Below are 20,905 nucleotides of genomic sequence, written 5' to 3' on the forward strand. Positions count from 1 at the left end.
CTCTATGCTTCTCAGTCAAACCCTTGGTCATTTCTAACAGACTTTTTATTACATTTCCTGAAAAGTGTATTTCAAATCTTTCTACTTTTTTCAAGATTAAATCTCACTCCTGTCTTCTCTATTTATATATGACATTGTTTTATGTTTTACTATGACGATCAAAACCATTTAAAATAAGTCTCCTCTACCTTTTTCCTCTACAGAAGTTGTCTTTGCCTATCTTTGCCCTTGCCTTTTGTGTTGAGCTCTCTTAGTCCCTTTTCTACTTCTCTAATTGTCCTTTCTCTTTCCTCTTCATTGCGTTCTGTTTCTCTCCCCACCTACCAATAGATGCTCACCAAGATTCTATTCTTGGATCTCTATTCCTTTTTCATCTGCTCTTTTTGCAAACCAATTTCTACGGCTTCAAACTTTCACACAGATTTCTAAGATACAAGCATTTCTGACACCACGTATTTGCTTCTCTCATGACCTCCAGATCCTCATTTCTACTTGCTTGTTGAGCAGTTCCTGATGCAACCCCAACTTTCATTTGTTTATTTTACCTAATATTTTCTTCCAAAACCGATATTCTCTTTTTCTCTTACTGATCCCACTATCCTTCCTCAGTTGTCATCGTTAAAAATTAATGAAAGCCTAAATATAAGACAAATAGACTGAGACTTTTAATTTGTCTCAATTTAAAAGACTGCCTCCTGTCCCTTCTTAGTTTAACCCATCCTATATTAACAATTTCAGTAAATATTGATTAAATATCTGCTATTTGCATGACTTTTTCAAGATAATGGAGATACAGACATAAGAAAACCACAACCTGTCCTTAATGTGATCACAGTCTGATGAGAGAAAGACCCATTAGTAGGTCTTCCATAATATCTCATGATAGCTACATCTATGATTAGTATCTTCCATGATAGGGAAAAACCCAACTCAAGCTGGCTGAAGCAAAACGATAATTTATTGAATCATGTAATTCAACAATCTAGGATAGAGCTTTAGGGAAAGCATGATCAGGTTTCAAACAGTGTGATCAGGAATTGGTTTACTTATCTTTTTCTTGACTCACTTGTTGCTGACTCTCTACCTGGTCACAAGATGGCCAGCAACAGCTTCTCAGTCTAATGGTACCAGTTTAAATATAATACCGAACAGAGATAATGCACACAATTGCTGTTTTGGAGATATGTATCAAGTGCATTGAGAGTAGGTGCAGAGACTACACTCTATTTCTGACCAGGTAGACTTGGGGAAGGCTGTTCAGAAGAGATAACACCTGAATGAATAAAACATGTAAAAAAGCTATCTGAACTAAATTTTAAGAGCTTGGTATGCCAGTTCAAACACTTTACCCACATCAATATCAGCAAATAAATCTTAGGAAAGTCTTAGGAAGGAATCATTATTCATCCCTTATCTATACAACCAAATTTCTGGGATCTAAAGGGAAAGAACAGGGACATAAGCAGGTGCATGTTTGTCTTTCACCAGCCAACATTCAGCCAGTGAGCAACCTGAGACGCTGACTCCAGCAGCTGCTAGCTTTATCTGGCCGTTGCCTTCATTTGCCTACTCAATTCCAACCCGGATGGCATATCTACCACTGGGCTGACTTGAGGGAAGAACCATGAAAGCTAAGGCAGAGGGGCACTTCAATTCAGATGAACCCTCAAGAGAAAACTTCCTGGAATGTGGAATTGGTAATTCTGAGTCTCAGAAAACGTAGTACAGAATGCAGAAGACAATTAGCCTTGCTACCAGAGGCAATATAAAAACCAGGAGCCCTTGATCCTACTTAATTCCTAATAAGTTGCTATGAAGGGATCAATTCTTCAATTATTCTTTTTAAATCTTAGATGTGGATAATCATTCATATATCTCCAGTATTTAGCAAACATCAGAATGTATGCAGATCATGTTATTGGTTTAAGGATATTTCTTGTGGTACTTTTTGGGCCATTAGCATTAAGGAGATCATAGTACTAGGAATTGACCCTAGCCCGTGATTTTCACACAACAGGTTACTGAAGGTAACTGAACGTACAGATGAGTAAAATGGCATATCTGACAAGGTGCAAACAAGCAAAAAACTGATTGCTTAGATTCTCTAGTCTTCAGCCAGGTGTGTGGGTATTTCATGGAAAGGCCATTTAAGAAATTCCCTGGTATCCTAATTTACTTGAAAGGACTTCTAGAAGTAGACGAAGGTAATATTTTGCATTTCAAGGGTGTAGAAAATACGTTTAAAGGTTTGTAGGCAATATTCAATATTTCAATATTTTGTGGGTGGGTGAGGAAGACCTACCGATGATTTCATAAATACGTATCACCTATGTATAGCTATATAAACACATACGAGTTTTAAGCTTATAAATTAAAACTTTCAAAATTGGTATTTTATTTCATATAAAATATATGTATATGAACCTAAATATCTGTGGGTTGATATCTCAGCATGATTGTTTTTAACCTACAAAAATGGCAATTACCTATTTTTTAATCTAATATATATATATATAAAACATAAATTGCTATGTCACAATATAACAAACATATTTATAAATACTTTCAATCTGAAGTCTTTGGTTAAGTAGCTAAAGGCTTCCTTTTTAAAAATCTACTGTTCCTTTTCCTTTTAACTGTGGTATAAGGGAACACTTGAACATTGTTTACTTGCTGCATTATTATTTTAATTAAATTTTTTATAAAAAGAACTGTTTTTATTCTAATTTAAATTCTTTACGTGTATATATTTTGTAGATAATGTGTAAAATCTTAACTATCATCTTGGTGGAAATATAATAATCATGATCATAATAAAATCAACTAGCATTCATTGAATACTAATTATGTGCTCAACTCTGAATTTCTGGTGCTAAGTATGTTTTATATGCTTCATTTCATTTAACACTCATAAACATCTTATGAGATGGATTTGTCAATATATCATTTTATATATGAGAAAACTGAAACTCTGAGATGCTATCTAACTTCACCAAAACTTATAAGTAGTGGAAGTCTTTAACTGTAAAGCCAAAACTACTTCTTACTGGCTTCTAAAGTAACGTCAAACCCAAACAGAACTCTAATACGTTATTTGCCACAGAGTGAATCCCCAGCAATACTTAGCTGAAAAGGTCCCACCCTTGGGTCTTAGGTGAATCAGGACAGGCCTTAATTTTGAATGGGTATAGGCTCTTCTCATTGGAAGCAGGAAGTATGGGAAAATGACAGGAGGCAGAAATGACAAGAAAGAAGAAAAATGTTGAGATGAAGATAGAAGAGAGGAACAGGTAGCAGAATTTTCTGTGAGACGGGAGCTCTTAGCAGAAATATGAAGCAGTGATGGCCCACAACCTCAAAAGCAAACAGAGGATTAGGAAGTAAGAGGTCCCTGAGCAGCCACATTGGATTTAATAATGTCCATACCCTAAAAGTCATGCTGATCAGGATTTACCCCCATTAGTTTTAGATATTATTCTCAGAAGCCTAATTATTGATCCCCCAGCCTATGGACCATTTGCTAGAAGTTACAAGTTTAGAGGAGGGCTGGTTGGGGAGATGAGAGTGGGCATATGTCTGCGTTTGTGCTCATCTTCTAGAATCAGGCCTGAAAACAATGAGAAAATTGATAACTAAAAGCTTTTTTGTGGGTATGAGGAAAAAATAGTAATTTTTTTAAAGTAGGCAAAAATAAGAAATGATAATAGTTTGGGCAAAATATAACATAAGGGATAAATTATATACTTTTAGAAAGGCATCATGGTATTATGGTATAAATTAATTCATGCTGATGATAATGAATTAAATTATTAGAAAAATCTTTTATGAAAACACTGCAGAAAATTTGCCATTATGATATTTTAAAATTTCCTTAAAATTTTACTACTTAAAGAGATACATTATGTGGAAAATATATTACTCATTACATATAATTGTAGGTAAATATATACATTTAAAAAATTTTATCTCTCTTTAATTTTTTGATTCTTACAAAGGAGTCATATTTAAAATAAGCCCTTCACCCCTGCAATCAACTGTTCAGAGAATTTTTTTTTAACATCTTTATTGGAGTATAATTGCTTTACAATGGTGTATTAGTTTCTGCTGTATCACAAAGTGAATCGGCTATACGTATACATACATCCCCATATCCCCTCCCTCTTGCATCTCCCTCCCACCCTCCCTATCCCACCCCTCTAGGTGGTTACAAAGCACCGAGCTGATCTCCCTGTGCTACTGAGACGTACAAGGTACATAAACACTTAAATCCATGTGGACATACATAGTACCCTATGTCATACGTGGATTGCTAATTTTATGGTACTTGTTTCAGTGTGGAATAATGAAACATGAAGTAATTCTACATATTTCTATTTTTGTTTGATTAGTGCATTTAAATAAATTTTCTAACACTCCACTAATGTGAAGTGACTCACATATGTAACTGAATGTACACAATGCATATTACACTTAGAGCAAAACTAAGAATGAAAAAAAATTACTAAAAGTTGAAAATGGATTTACACACAATCTTTGTTTAATCAAGTGATCATTCACTTTTTATAAAATTCATTTCTGTGTTTTCCCTTTGGGCACCCTGATGGGCAGTTATGAGTGCTACATGATCCTTGCCATTTGTTCAGAAGGTCATTTCATTAACAAAGATATTGCAGGTGTTTCATGTGTTTTAATTTTCCATATAATGTCTTCAGCCTGACTGGAATATGCTGATTTTGAATAAATGATTTCTCACACATGTGGGAAGACTTAAAGGGCATCTTTTGTGCTCTGAGTGAACAAATAATTGATTTCAGCAAAAGCCATTAAAAATGGAATGAAAGTCCTTGGGCAATGCTGTAAAACATGGAGAGCAGTTGCCAGATGCTTTTGAAAACTGACCAAAAAAATGCCACTTTGCAGTTTTAAATAAATAAAGGCTGATTGTCACCATAGGTATGTCACTTTGGTTCTTACTCTTGTGGTGAGATATACTTGACGAATATTACTTTACTACCTGCGGGTATACATGGGATTCTACTCTATAACTTTGGGTTTCCTCAGTCATTATGAGTGACATAAAATCAAGAGAAGATATGGAATGATTGATAGGAGTCATAAAATGCATGAGTTTGTCTAGGACACCAGGCAAACTCTAAGGTGTGCAGTACTTTTATGTTAAGCAACGTGGCAGCAGCACTGGGAATAGAAGTCAGTTGTCCTTCTTCCTGTTCTTTCTAGGCTACCATGCTCGCCCTCTTGATGGCATATGTCATAGCTGCTCCAAGACACTGGTGAGGAAACCACCTCAATCTAAGTCCTAGTTCTAGGGACATGGGCTGGATTAATTTTGGTGGAGATTTGGTTTATTTGTGCACTTGCGAGTGTGTACATGTGGCCAAAGCAACCGGCAAAACCTTCCTTTAGAACAAAACTGTCACTTAAAATTAAACCCACAGTTCAAATTCACTGTTCTAAAGGCACTCACACTGATTGTGATAACAGAATGTTCACACCTAAAATTAATTATAAGTACACTTAAAGATATAATAAAGTTAAAAGAGGTTTGATTTAATTGGTATTAAATTTAATAATTTAACTTTATCATAAATTCATCAAAAATTTTATGATTTATTTATCTATTCTTGGTAGGTCACATATTAGTGTGATTCCTTACCAGAGATGGTCCCACTCAGAATGTGAACATCCAAGCCAGTAGTAGGATGAGATTCCAATGTACTTAGAAGCAGTCATATTGTTGGTATTCTTTAGTTGAAAATAAATGATGAGCTCCCATAGGAAGCTAAAAAAAATTTTTTTAAATTAATTTTTGGCTGCATTGGGTCTTCGCTGCTGCACGTGGGCTTTCTCTAGTTGCGGCCAGCGGGGGCTACTCTTTGTTGCGGTTCACGGGTTTCTCATTGTGGTGGTTGCTCTTGCTGCGGAGCAAGGGCTGTAGACATGCAGGCTTCAGTAGTTGTGGCGCACAGGCTTAGTTGCTCTGCAGCATGTGGGATCTTCCCGGACCAGGGCTTGAACCCGTGTCCCCTGCATTGGCAGGCGATTCTTAACCACTGTGCCACCAGGGAAGCCCTCTACAAATGTTTTTAATCATCAGTTTTAAAAGCTTCTTAGCATTTGACTTTTAGAAAAATCTTAAGCTAAAAGTCAATCTTTTGTTTATATATATTTAAGCCCAACCATATAGTTGCAACATTTTTCAGGGTTTATTTTTCCTCTGTTCTTAAAGCATAAGAGATTTCATAAGGGTTTCACTCTATGGTTCCTGTATTATACACATACTGAATGATGTTAATAGAATGTTTTTTCCTTACTTTCTCTCTGAGTAATTATAGGTGCTATTTGGCTCAGTACAAAGTACCATAGCTTATCTGTAACCCGTATCCACTGTCCCATTTTGTCTCTGGACTTAGAAAACAAAACCCGTTGAATTGGACCTGAGTATCGATGAGTCCAGGAAATGATTTAGTTAAAATTATATTCAAAATATTTTGTGCTTCTTTGCTTTAGCGAACCAGGCCATGAAAGCACAAGAGAAGAAGGAACAGGGTTTGTTCACAGTAATGTTAGAACATCAAGGCAACACTCTTTTTTTCATGGCCTTTCACCCTGGTAACTTCCAGGCCCAGCTGGAATCAGGGGATATCCCTTTCCATTTCAGATAGTTTCGTTTCTGAAATTGAAACTCTAATTCCAAAAGAGAATTAACCACAAAATTTCAAATCTCCCCCAAAAGATGTGGTTTAGAAATAGTTCATGGGAGAGGTCAAGGACTGTATTATTTTTTATTTTGTTATCACTAGTTTGGCTATCTGCTATTCACACAATTTTTTTTTTTTTTTTTACGGAAATTACGGCTTTTCAAAAGGCAGATAACATGCTCCATCAAAAAGGAGAAACATACCATTTCCAAAAATAAATAGTCACTTTCCCCTTAAGCCATTAGGTTTTGTGAAAGGAAGTGCTAGAAGTGTGGTTCATTTTAAGGAAATTGTAAATGTTTGACATATAATTTTCTGTCAAGATAAAGCACTTCCCTCATTAAATGGAAACAAGTGCTCACTGTAGTGTTCAGCAGATGACTTCCTGTATTTTTCTTTCTCTTTCTACCTAATGTTAAAACGTGCATTACAAGTAGTCAACGATAACCAAGTATTTTACTAAGTCAATAAAAATGATATTTTCTATTTTTATCAATGTTTATATGAGTAACATTCAGAAAGTTTTAATTTCCTCCCATCATCTGTGATGTTTTTAAGAGTCGTTCTTAACTCAAGGGACTTGCAGGAGTTCAAACTATCTCATCCCTTGACTGAATGATTTACTTCACAAACTCAGTAGACACTGCATAGGAGGTAAATTCCTTTCAGATGGTAGAATTATTCTGAGAACAGAGCTAAATGTCCCCTCAGCACTGGAAAGGAAGCAAATGCCTCATTTCCCCTTTTCAGAAGGCCAGAAGACCGAAAATAATGATCAAACGTTCTGTACCACTGCAATCAGCCTCTGGGAAAGATACTTTAAACCAAATAATTGAGCTCACTTAAAAATTTGTAGTATTAATCATTATCTCTTTCAGACGATCTGAAAGAAACTTTTAAAATAAACTTCAAGAGAAGCTCCTTATGATCTGAAATTTTTATACTTCATATTAAGGAACTAAGTATATAAACATGCTCATGTCTCTTGGTATTTAAGTTTCTTTTATTCCTCTCTACTCTCTGTGCTTCTCTACCCAGAACTGACACCTATCCTTTCACATTCAACATCTGGATGTGGGTAGACAACATTTTCTGCTTTTACTTCATCTTACTCATTTTAGTCTTCAACCTATGCAATTGAGCTCTACAGTTTACTCAAACTCTCCCTATAGAAGGTAACAACCCAGTTCCAAAGTTCACTTCAGTCTGTTTTTTCATTTGACCTTTCTGCTTATTTGCCACTAAAATAAGACCCTTCATAACAGTCTTTTCTCTCTGCTATAACCCCTATTTTGGTCTCCTTTTTTCAGTCCCTTAAAGAACTCCCAATTTTCTGTCTTTGATTTTACATTCTTATTATGTTAAAATTAGTTCATAATATATTATGCAATTTCTGTATATTAAATATTTCTGTAAATTCTCTGAAATTGTACATAGATTTGTGCCTGGGTGTTTGCACTAAGTAGGAACGAAAGGTAGATTAGTTTTCATCAGATTCTTGAATGGATTTCTAACCCCTAAATGGCTGAGTCATTGCTTTATACACACTTTCAGTGATTTCATTTGCTGCATGGCTTTACCAATTATCTCCTCTGAGGACACACCAATCTACATGCTCATCAGGATTTTACTACTGAACTCCTGACTCCCATTCCCCTACCTTTCAGAGTCTAACTGTCCCATAGTCACCTCAGTCCAATGCCTCAAACTAAATCCTCCCCCCAGAGCCTGTTTCTCTTCACATGTTGCTGATTTTAAGAAATATCATCAAAATTAGTCAACCCAGAAACCTGGAATTTATAATATATTCGAGTCTACTTCTAAATAAGTGGTTATTTCTTGTTGATTCTAATTCTTCTTTATTCACGAATTTCCCCTTCACTTGCCTTTCCATTTGCCCTTGTTTGATCCTGACCTCATTATTTCTCTCCCAGAAGATCCTTTTGAGAATCTGATGAAAACCACCTTCAATCTACCTTTTCTCCCCATCATAGTATGGTGGATAATGTACAGACTCAAGAACCAGACTCTATGGGTTCAAATCTCAGCTTGTTCACTTGCTACTACTGTAATATTTGGGAGTTATTTACCTTCCCGTGCTTAATTTCATTATGTGTCACATAAGGTTAATAATAGCACTTAGCTTATAGAGTTGTTATCATAATTAAATGATATGCAAGGGGCTAAGAAGATTGGCTCATACTAAGTATTTGTTAATATTTTAATAATGGCAAAATATCCACCTGGGCCCTCTGTTTCCAGGCTTGTCAACTTTCTGATGCATTGTTCCTACGTTGTGACTGGGGTGATTTTTCTAAAATGATAAGGTCACCATTGTCCTTATATACTGACAACGACTCCTCACTGCTTTCAAGGAAAAAATTCAGCTTCTTTGATCTCCCTCTGTGGATCTTTCTAACCTTGCCTTTCACTGCTCTCCTGCCTTTGATTCTGAGAATTAGGTTATGCATTTAGGTGTACACCCCTCACACCCATTCTCATGACTCCTGGCAAATATGCATGTTTATGCTCTCTAGAGTATCCTCCATTTTCTTCATTTTGAAGACTTAGCCACTGTCTCCCCATTGGAGCCATCCTGCCTACATTCTAATCCTGGATCAACCTTTCTAGCTATGTAACCTTAGGAAAATACTCAAGCTGCCTGTGGAATTTATAAAATGGGGCTAACCACAGTAGTTCCCTCAAACTGTTATTGTGAGGACTAACTAAGTTAATACACATAAAGCTTAAGCCATGCCTGCATCATAACAAGTATTCAACAAGAGCCTTAAGAAGACTCTGCAGATGCGGGATTCTGCCCTCATCCTTCTGTCTCTATCATGATTTTAATATTCCTCCTGTGTGTTTCACTAGTCCCCTGGCACCCTGGCTTCACCACTAGCAAACAATTACAGAATATAATTGTTTGTTTACCTATCTCTTTCCCCACCAAATTCCAGTTTTCTTGAAGCCACGGACAGTACATCTTTTCTCTCTTCTCATTGTCTGAACAGTATCTGGCATATTATAGGAACTCAGCAAATCTTTGTTAAATAAAAATGGATGGATACCCTTACCACCAGAAGAGAATCTGAAACAAAACAGTTGCTGTATAACTATTTTTTTAATGAATGATAAATTTATGAATCATATCTTGGTATAGCAGGAGTATGTTCCAAGTTGATTTGGACAGTAAGACACTCAGCCAATGTAATTTTATGATGGAACCTAAATACTATTTTCTTTTTATCTTTCTTTTTTTAAGGTTAGTAATTACATTCTTGATCACATAATGCAAACTTTGTCTGATGTATGCTCAAGGTACGTGATGATGCTTTAATTATCTCTGAACAGAGATGACTGCTGAATGTTGACAGTCACAGTACCTGATTATCCTCCCCCAAAGAATTCCAAACCTTGTTTCCATGCCATTATCAATGTAAACTATTTAATTCCCACAATAACTGTGAACTGCCAAAAACATGAAGCAATCAGCTAAGCTTTGACACAATGATAACATTGAGAGCAATATTTCCTTAGTGTTAATGTTTCTAAGAATAACTGCAACCAAGTTTTTGCAGACAAAGGTTAGGCAAAAATAAATGTGCTACCCAGAAGTCTTACAAAAATAGATGCGATTCAGTTTGTAATGACTATTTGCCTAAGGTACCACTATTGCCTGTTCAGAACAACAAGAGGAAGGTTTGTTGAACTATTTCAGAAAATGTGTTTATTAACTGTATTTAGATTAAATATATCTCATGACATTAGATGTTTTAGTAGGAAAAGTTCTGTGAAACTAAACAAAAATACTACATGTTTTATACAAACCTCTTTTAATTCTTACTGCAAACTCATCAGGTATGTATTATGATTCCATTTTAGAGATTAGAAAACTGAAGCTAAAAAGAAGGGGCTTAGATGACTGTCAACAGTTAGAAACTCTACAGCCTTGTATCCAGACATTTTCTTTGAAAGAAATTTTACTTATAGATAGCACATCATAAGTTTTCTTGTGTTTAGTTTAATCTTGTCACTTGGAGGAAAAGGAAGGAATTAATGTTTAATGAATCAACTGTGTCACATTCTTTTGTTTTTATATGCAGTATCTAATTTAATCCTCTCACTATCATTGTGAAGCAGATATAATTATCCTGACTTTTTATAAATGATGAGACAGCTTCATAAAGATTACATTAGTTGCCAATGACAGAAAAACCTCAATAGAAATTTTTCTCTTGCTTTGTAGTATTACATTCAGGCTGTCTCCATAAATGACTGACTGAGTCAAGTTAGAAAGAGAGGACCCTTAAGGTCAATTAAAATTTTTAGTCTTTTGGATTATGACACAGTTCATAATGTTTTTGGAAAATCCTTCAGAAGACTACTCTTTGCATTTTTGAAATATACATTTTAGAAAAGTGATACATTTATTGTGATGTATTGATTTAGGCTTATTTGCATATATTTATATTTAAAAGTAGAACATTTATATATAATCTTTGATAAATAATAAATCTACTTGATAAATAAACTTTTGGTCTTAAGTAGGGAGAGATTTTACTTACGTGTTTTAGAATTAGAATGAAATAAAAGTTCATTTTAGTAACTGATATTTAATCTAGTATTATGAAATCACTCATTTAAGTTTTAAATTCACCATAACTGAAGACTATGGTGCCAGTGAAAATGAAGATATGCAAAGAAGTAAAATCTTTATGGAAAACTTAGTGAGAGACATTTCCCATTTTTGTGTCTCTTATGAGTTCTTAAATGACCAAATACTTAGTAGAATACTTAACTCTGGGATTAAAGAAAAAAAAGATTAATAAGAAGCAAACAAAATCTATGATTATAAGAGCATAGAATCCATTGGATAATAGGGCAATAGGCTTACATTAAGATTACAAATCCTATAGTTAAAGCAGGATTTATTTTAGAATTTTATCATTAAAAAGAAAATAAATGTCTAGAGGTCTGGAGTATTAGACAATTTCTGTCTCACTCTGTAGTAGTAGTAGTATTTTTTGGATGTGCTATATCATAGAATAGACACAGTTACTTTTCTCATACCCTGAGTGGATGCTATGGGTAGCATCTATCAGGAGTGCCATAATAATTGTTCAATAAATTATGTTTTTTGAATTGAACAGATGTTTGGTTGCCTGACACTGCACCCAAAGACCAAAACTAGCCAGGAATTTTAATTTTGAAGTCACCCTCCTGCCTCCAAAAGCTTAAAGACATATTTATTGGACAATACTTAGAAAAGAAGTGAAATTATGATAAGCAGGCAGACATATGAGCTCTGTGAGAATCAACAGGGCTTGATATTTCTAACATCATAAAAAAAAGAATTACTCAACTCAATGTGCATTACGTCTCAGGAGTCTCAGGATGATAAGAAAAATATGTTTTCAATCTTTCCCCAAATGTATTCAGTTCAATATGAGAATAGATATGTCTCATATTAATACTTAATTTCTAAATACTCATGAGCTCTATTAAAATTCTCTGGCAAAATTCTACCGTGCTTTCCTTTCAGTAGACTCTAACTCAAAGTTTTGTCAGGCTCTGACTGATTAGCAGGTTTTTTCTTTCCCAATCACATTTCTGAGCACACCCAAATGGAGCTCTGGGAACTCACTGTTTAAAACATATTCTTTACAAAGTATATTAAGGGCTTGTTTAGATTATCTAAAGGAGATATAACTCAAGGTAATGGAGTGTAATAGAGAAATGTGAAATGTCTTTAAAGCAAGATCACTTAATATGGAGTTATCCTCTATATTCATATCTATTCACGAGAGTATGGAACTGAGTATTTTTTCAGATAGCTCAAGTCCACTATTAAATTGAAGGAGCCGCCAATTATGTATATTGCATATGCACACTGAACCATTACATGAATGATCACATAAGCCACAACTTAATGACAACCATGATTTTCAGATGTAAGTGGTGTTCTCTTTCACTCATCACCATTTACCGTTCTGTGTTCACTAACAGAAAGGCTGATTAGCGAGCAGAACTACAGAAGATGACCTTAAGCTCCAAACTTTGAAGAGCTCTCCTGAGGCTCAGGTGAGGTTCTGCTTGAAGTGGACAAGTGCACACAGAGGCATTTATTCAATAATTGGTGGGTGGATACATGGACAGATGAATGGATGTCTTCTAAAGAGACACAGGCCTGCAATATTTCCAATGATTAAATGGCTCCAGATATTCTAGTGACATTAAAGATTTGTTATTTCCACGGTCATGAAGACACCCCAGAATAAATTTGCCCATACACCCGGTTAGGTCTTCTCCACACAGGACTGTGTAAATAATCTTAATACAGACTTTTAGTAACAAATATTCTTTCTTCCTCATAATAGTTATTAAGAACTTCTATATCTCCTTTTCTCTACAGGCAACTCTTCCCTCTCCTCCTCTGCAAAAAAAATAGTTTTAAAATGGGAACTCTCCTGAAACTCTCCTAAGCACTCTGAACTAATCTCTAATATTGGCCAATTTCTGTCCTGTATAGTTAAGTGTCTAACATCATGATACCAAATATTTACCCATGAAAATATAGTAGATTTTATCTAAGGCTAAAAGACCAGTAAAAAAAAGAAGAAATTAGAAAGTCCTTTTAGAAAGATGTTGTAAAGTCAATATTCAAGCTTATGAATACTCTCTCTGAAGTTAAAAACATGAGAAAATTGTCAGTGTAACTTCATGAAATGCTTCTAAGAATAAAGTTCTTTTGCTGCTTCTACACAGCAACTGATGCAACTAAGAAAGTTATATTGAATATTTGCTTGCTCCATAATTAAATAAGATATTTACTATACCAAAGTAAGAAAGAAATTCTTACCACCTTCCTTAGTGCAGAGGTTGACAAGGTTATGCACTGTGTCCATCAGCTCCAGCTGCTGCTTCTGAAGGATACTGTTATTGGTGGTGGCTCTGTTCAATTGTTTTTCCAGTTCCTGGATTATATATGTTTGACGAGTAACCAAGCCTTGAAGATTCTCTTTTTCTTCCTTTAAGGTGTCCAATTCTTCCTTGTGCTTTCCCTCCATTTCAAAGATTTTATGTTCTAATAAACTACAAGGAAGTGAAGATAAAATTTAGTTTTAAAAATGCTATAAAAAAAGCTGTGATTCAATTAGTTCCTGAGTTTATTTAAAGTGAGAAACTTTAGTCAGGTATTTCATCATGGAAATATTTTTTAAGTGAGAGACTCAGAAAAATATATATGTAAATATAAATATTATATAAATATATAAATATATATATATATATATATAAAAGAGCAGTGACATATACAGCATGTGAAATGAAGAATTATTAGATCACTTATTGTTAGAGTAATGTTTATTTCCTGGGGTGTATCTTATATCCAGGGTAGTTGACTTGGACCCTGTCTGCAGAAATTATAGTATAATTTTCATTAAAGAAATGGGTACAATAAGAAATAGAAACAACAGTTCAGAAAAATGTATGAACAAAACATAGATATTTACTTTGCTTCATTCATTTGGGATTCTCAAAACATTCACAGTGATTAAATTTCACAATAGTTTCGTGATGTCAAGGAAGAGCAAATTGATGCAGAAATCACAGGACCAGAAAGTAAGCTATCTAAAGTCATAATGAATTATATTTCTTGGGATTTTTGATATCTGGTCCTGTATCATAACCACTAGCTTACTTTATCTCTCAATCTAAGCTTTAGGATAAGGCCTAAAGGCACTGCAAATTCCACATCACTGAATACTTGGTTCCGAAAAGGAAGACCGTGTTAGGCTGGTGGCATGGTCTTACAAAAGAACTTGGGAAGCTTTGCTCAGAGTGATGCAGTCTTCAACTGAGAGCCGTCCTTCTCTCAGAACTCTTCACAGGATACTCCCTTTGCTTATTACACATTAAAAATGATAGAGAATGCAGAAGCACTCTTGGATCCTAGCAACTGACTGGGAATAAAAAGCATTTACATTTTATAGAGTGTATAATATACTAGTATCCCTCAGAGAAAAGCCTTATTCAGTTTTCTCAGTTCCATTTTCAGAAGGTTCAACCAGTCCTTAGTTTACAAGGTGTTATTCAAATGTAACATACCAGATTGGGCACTTAATTTACCTTGGAGAAATATAGCACTGAATCATTCCTGTAAGTTTTCAAAAGGGGACACTAGGGAATGTTTTAAACTTAATACTTAAATCATAAAATGTATAGTGATTTGGGGAAAATGTGACGGTTATTTATATTTTTTAAAGAGTATTTTGGAAATGAAAAATTCAGGCAAGGAAGTCAGAGTAGGATGAGAGTACCTCTAAAGGAGCAGGCATGATTCATTGTCTTATAGTGTTTTCTTCTGTGTCAATAACTTGCTGCTGGAAAAGTTAGTAGTTAAAAAACAAACAAAACTAAACAAAATACAACCAAAAGCCTTTTTACTGGTTAAAAAGTTTACCCACCCACTGGTTTAAGTGATTAGTGTACTTGCTATGGATGTCAGAGGAGGTTGTCTTCTGTGCCCATTAATTTTTGGCCTTCAGATCTGAGAATTAACCACAACGGATGCCTTAGCTCTTCCTCAGTTTACTTTTTAATAATTTTTGTTTCTCTTCCTAGGGTAATGATCAGATGTTAAATGCCCATAAAGTAGAGTCAGTTAACTTATGGGAAATTTTTCTTTTAAATTCACAAGAGTTATAGTATACTACCAAGAAACCTTAGAATTTAATGTAAAGAGCAACATCTGGATGTATAGTCATAAAATACTGGATAAAAATTCTGAATTACCATTTTGTTCCTGAAATAAGATGAGCACTGGCCTTTCAGTTTTCCTAATTAGTAGGTAACATTCTGGCTTGGAAAATATCATGCTATAGTTATAATTCGTATTTATTAGTTGCTATGTGCCAACAGTGCTCTCAGCACTATGTAAAATGACACTATTCTTACTCTAAGGATTCATTTTTAGAGAGAAATGAAATGAAAAAAATGAAAGAAAAAAACCTCAAATGAAAAAAAGCAGCTATAAGAAACTTCTATTTCAGACATAACACTTTTTTTTTTTTGCATATGTGTTTTGACGCTTTCTACTTTTGATGCATTCTTTGTTCAAGAAGACATATACTAAAAGATGGCTACTATCTGAGATGTCAATAAAGGAGTTTTTTGTCTGTTTTGTTTTGATTTTCAGGATATTTTGGAAAGAGATGAGAATGGAAAGTTGATCAAAGAAGTCCTGGTACCAAAGGAAAAAATTCTCAACACTGGCTTGTGGAAGAAAAGGTCTGCATTTCCCAAGTAAAAGGAGTATACACTTAGCATGTTGGAAAGAATGTTAATTTTCGTAATTCACCAAACAACCTTAATGCACCATGACTACCAGTTATCAAATGATATCAACATAGCCTGTCATCTTAAAATAGATATTCATGTAAAATAAAGAAGGGACTGCTCAGGGAAGTAAGAAGCCTGCTGTATATCAGACATCTCACTGGATTGGGAATGAAATATTTCATTAAAAATAAATATGCATTAAAAACTATAAGCAAATTGGAAACATGTCACACTGTTTCCCAAATGGCAGGTCTTACCAGTTAATTATCTCTTCTAGTCATTTTCTCATCTTATTTCTTCACTTGGATTCTCTTTAATAACTTTTGTACTCTAGTAATTCTCTATTAACTTTATTTACTAGAGATACCCTTTATATTAATGACAACTTTTTAGACTTCTTCAGGCAAAACTGATACCTTTTTGATACCACTCATCACTCCCTTCCATCTTCTCTTCATATCTGGCTTCCAAAAATACTATCCTCTTTTCTTTGATACTTCTCATCCATTAGTTATTATCTACTTGGGAAGTCAGCCCTTCCTCACTATATCCAAACTGGCTTGAATCCAAAACTCTTCTGCCAGAAAATATTCATATACCATCTCCACTTACTAATCACATTGTTGTAATACATCATTTTAGTTGTGTAGCATTTTAAAACCCTTATCTCCTTTGACTCTTAAAGTAATATAGTGATACAGAGTGAGTAGATGTTATAAGCCCCAGTTTATAGGTAAGAATCTAAATATCTTGTATAAAATTGTGTACATACTGTGTCATAACCAAAATAAAAAGCCATGTCTTCTAACTTAGACTAGAAATCTGCCCATGACAACCCAGTGCTATGAAAACTAGCTTTAGTGTCTCATCTCTTTGATTTAGTATAACATAATCTCTATCTACTTCCACCCACTTATATTTTGCCAAGAATCAAGGCATCAACTTAACATCTCTTTAGTATTCGCTGCTCTCCATCTGGTTATTTTTGGGAGCTTGTCTTTCACAATATTTTAACCTATCCATCTTCTCCACATATAAAAACAAAATTTCTTTGCCAAGCCGTTTTAAAAAAAAATTTGAACTGAGATTTTCTTAAATATCACTCTGCCTTAACTCCTCTGCCATTAAATTTAATTTTCTTACTCAATATATTGATCATATCCCATTTTGTCCTGAGGCCTTTTATTGTTTCTCTTACTCTTCCCTATCCAGGTCAGCTGGGAGAGGCCAGCTCACCTAGGCACAGAGACTTCTATATACAAAGGTTGATCTGAAGGACAACATGACAACTCCACTGTCCTAAATTCAATTGGCAAAGTAGTCATATTTTCTCTATGATGGCCTTCAGCAGCAAGTTTAGTTTAGCTTTAAATGCATAATCCAAAACCTGGATGTTGATTCCAAACTCCAGTGTACTGTTTTCTAGAGTGCATTCAGTGTATTTTTATTAGGCATTCCATTGTTGAGTTCTACTGTCAAGTTTTGGGGAATGCTAAATTAAATAAATAATTTTATCATGATGCATCCTTTAGGATTAGTGTTCCATGGAACAACAATTTATGAAACTCTGCACCTAAATCTATTCAAATTGAACGTAAAATCCAAAGACAGAGTTTCTTACAGGATTCTCAATACTTCACGTTTCTCATCCTTCTAGAAACACTTTGAGAAGAGACATGCATAGAATTTGGCACTTAACTTCTAGTTTGAGGCAGAGGTGCACTTTAATGAAGAATAAAATAAACAAAATAATCTAGGCCTTTAACTTCAGCAAAAGGCTCTAATTGAGTATATATAAAGCCCTATTTGAAGTTTTTGGTTGACTTTTTCCCCTAATTTTCAGTCTGCCTCCTCCAACATATCTTACTGGAAATATTTCAAATCACTGAACACATCTTGAAGCTTTCACAGAAAAAGCTCTCCCTTTCAAATTGTTTCCCACAATAGGGTTCTTAACATAGCAGCAACTGAATTCACAGGAGTGACAGTTGCCTAAGCTCTATGTATATAAGTATAGCCCTCAAACAAGGAGAAGGATGTTAAAAAAATACAGAAACCTTCTCATTTTCATCTGTCTGAATCTCCTTACAGATGTTTCAATTTTTAAATTATTTTTAATCTGTATGGTGTCAACACATCTTGCAAATATGGGTTTTAAAGAATGATCTTTTTCCCCCATTCAAGCAAGGGCACAGTAAGTTCAGGTTAAATTTATACTTTAAGTTTCTAACTTGAACACAGTAAATTTTCTCTCAAACTTCATATTTAATATGAAGTTAAACATTTCTGTAATTCAAATGTGGAACAGAAGCATAGATCACTACAAGTAAACATTGTCAAATAAATTTTTTAAAGTTTGGGGTAAATAAGAATAAGCTAAATATACTGTGGAAGCCAGAAACCAAGAAGAAAAAATATATATACACTTCATAACATAAAATCATAGTTCTTCTGTAAAAAATAGGTTGAACAATAAATGACAAACTAGAGAAAATATTTACAACATATACGACAAAATTTTAACATCCATTAAAGAGCTTATATGAGGAAATAAAGATATTAGATAAACAATCTAATAGAAAAATGAGAAACATACATGAATAGGCTAGTCACAGAAGAAGAATGCAAATGGTCAATAACCAGGAAAAGATGCACAACATTACCTCTCGGGTAGACAAGATTAATCAAACGGCTAGCAAGGTTTGGGGAAGCCAGAAAGCCCATGCACACCTGGGGAGAATGTCAAATTTGCAGATAGTTTGTTAATATCTTTGAAAATTTAAAATAATCACATAAAAGATCTACTAAATTGTAAATTTTGGTGCATCTCGAGCAATGAATGAGTTATATGTGTATATAGCTACATGTGTAATATATCTATGATAAATTGTTATAAAGTACAAAACCCCAGCATCTTAAAAATAGTTACAATCTATACACATACACATATATGATTTAAATATGTACTTGTGCATATGTGTAATTGTATATGGGTGTGTATCTCTGTAAGCACACAGATAAACATGCACACTCCATATACACATGTACAATTAGTATATTCATTAAGAAGTCTGGAAGAATAGGCACCGAACTGCCAATCTGTTAATGATGATTCTCTGCAGGGGGTGGAGGAATACGGAATTTGGGACTCTGAATTTCAATTTATACACTTCTATAAAATTTAAAATTTAAATCAGTTAAGTTTGTGTTGATTTTTTTATCAATCAGAGTGATGTGGTAAACAGTCATGAGTCTAGAATGGTCTGAGAAGATGCTGTCTAGAGATGAAAAAATTGGGTTGAATTAGTGAACTCAAAATGTGCACTGATAACCTTGGCTGCCATGCAATGGGCTTTTGGGGATGCAGAATAGTGGTATAAAAGCCATCTGTATTTTATTTATGTTAAGAACAATGAATATGTTTACAATATTTAATGTAAACTATGTGATCTGTTTTCCATTAAAATATTTTTTAAATTGTATGTGTGTTTCTGTGTACATAGATAAATGACATTTATTGGGATATTTGCCAGTTCATTTGCCAGTTCATCAGTCAACATTCAAAAAGCATTTAATACTCTATATACTATGTGTAGAGAACTGTGCCTGGGAGCATGAAGACAGAAATAAATAAAACACAGTCTCTGTGTTCCAGAAGGTCACAGCCCAGTAGTAGAGATACACACACACACACACACACACACACACACACACACATTACAATGTGATGGGATAAGTGAAGTAATGGGAGGAAAAAACAAGGTAGAGTGTTATCACATAAGTTGTAATGAGCAAATCTATTTGGCAGAGTCAGAAAGTTTCTTGGAGGGGTAATATCTGCACTGAGTTTTGAAGAGACAGAAGTTTGTGAGTTGAATAAAGGACTACAAGGCATTCCAGACAAGACAAACATCAAACATGTCTGAAAAAACATCGTCTTCAGTGATACTAACAACTAGTATGATTAAACACTTATTCTGTGTTTCAAACACTGCCCTCAGTATTTTATATGCAATAACTCAGTTAATCCTCACATCAACTCCATGTACCACTATCATCATCATCCCTGTGTTACGAATGAGAACACCAAAGCACAGAGTTTACACAACTTGCTCAATGTCGCACAAGTAATATGTGGCCGAGTTGTTTACAGCAGAATCAAGGCAAACCCAGGCAGTCTGACCTTAGAGCTCCTGCTCTTAGCTATTAGACCATACTTCTAAAATGTAAGAAGATTTCTGAAAGTAAGGCTATAAAATTAGGATTATAATGATCATGGACCATGTTCCATGCTAAAGAACTTGAACTTTCCTCAGTCCCTTACAGAGAACGAGAAGAGGGTTGGGCAGATGCTATCTAGAGATTTAACAGTTGTGCTGAACTAGTGTGTGTGGAGACCTAAAAAAATGGGAAAAATAATCTGACTTGAATTTTAGAATTTTAGCAGACTTTGGGATGATAGGTTTGAGAGACATGATGTGTAAGCCATGCAAAGAGGTCACTGCAATGGCTAAGACAAAAATTAATAGGATTTTGACCTAAGACAGAGTCAGAGTAAATAGAAAGAAAAAGATAGATTGGAAAAACATTTAGAAGATAGAATCGACAACATAAACAGTGACTGATAACGTTGTGATTTTACTTTAGTATTTTGTAAAGAACTTATCAAATGGAGGATAACTTTGATTAGAAAGACTGTGATTTAACTTTTCATTTATTTAGGCATATTAAGTATTAAAAATCAATACTTCACTATTCCATTACAAAAATTTGTTAGCAAGGTATAATTTAGTATCTTGAAATTATACACACTTCAATAACTTAAAATTAACTTAATAGCTTCC

The 20,905-nt window shown here is 34.3% G+C and overlaps 1 protein-coding gene across 3 annotated transcripts in view; it reads right to left on the bottom strand.

Annotated features, from left to right (window-relative positions):
• The window catches only part of ANGPT1 (angiopoietin 1), a 251,847-nt gene that overhangs the window by 61,684 nt on the left and 169,258 nt on the right, over nucleotides 1-20,905 (bottom strand). For 2 of the 3 annotated variants that reach the window (XM_019942258.2, XM_073794665.1), the window contains exon 4: nucleotides 13,582-13,814. In XM_019942258.2, coding sequence (XP_019797817.1) covers nucleotides 13,582-13,814 — 233 coding nt within the window. The remainder of the gene's footprint in view (nucleotides 1-13,581; nucleotides 13,815-20,905) is intronic. The other variant, XM_019942259.3, reaches the window with a different exon arrangement.

Source organism: Tursiops truncatus, chromosome 17 (assembly GCF_011762595.2).
Source record: "Tursiops truncatus isolate mTurTru1 chromosome 17, mTurTru1.mat.Y, whole genome shotgun sequence".
Lineage (NCBI taxonomy): Eukaryota > Metazoa > Chordata > Mammalia > Artiodactyla > Delphinidae > Tursiops > Tursiops truncatus.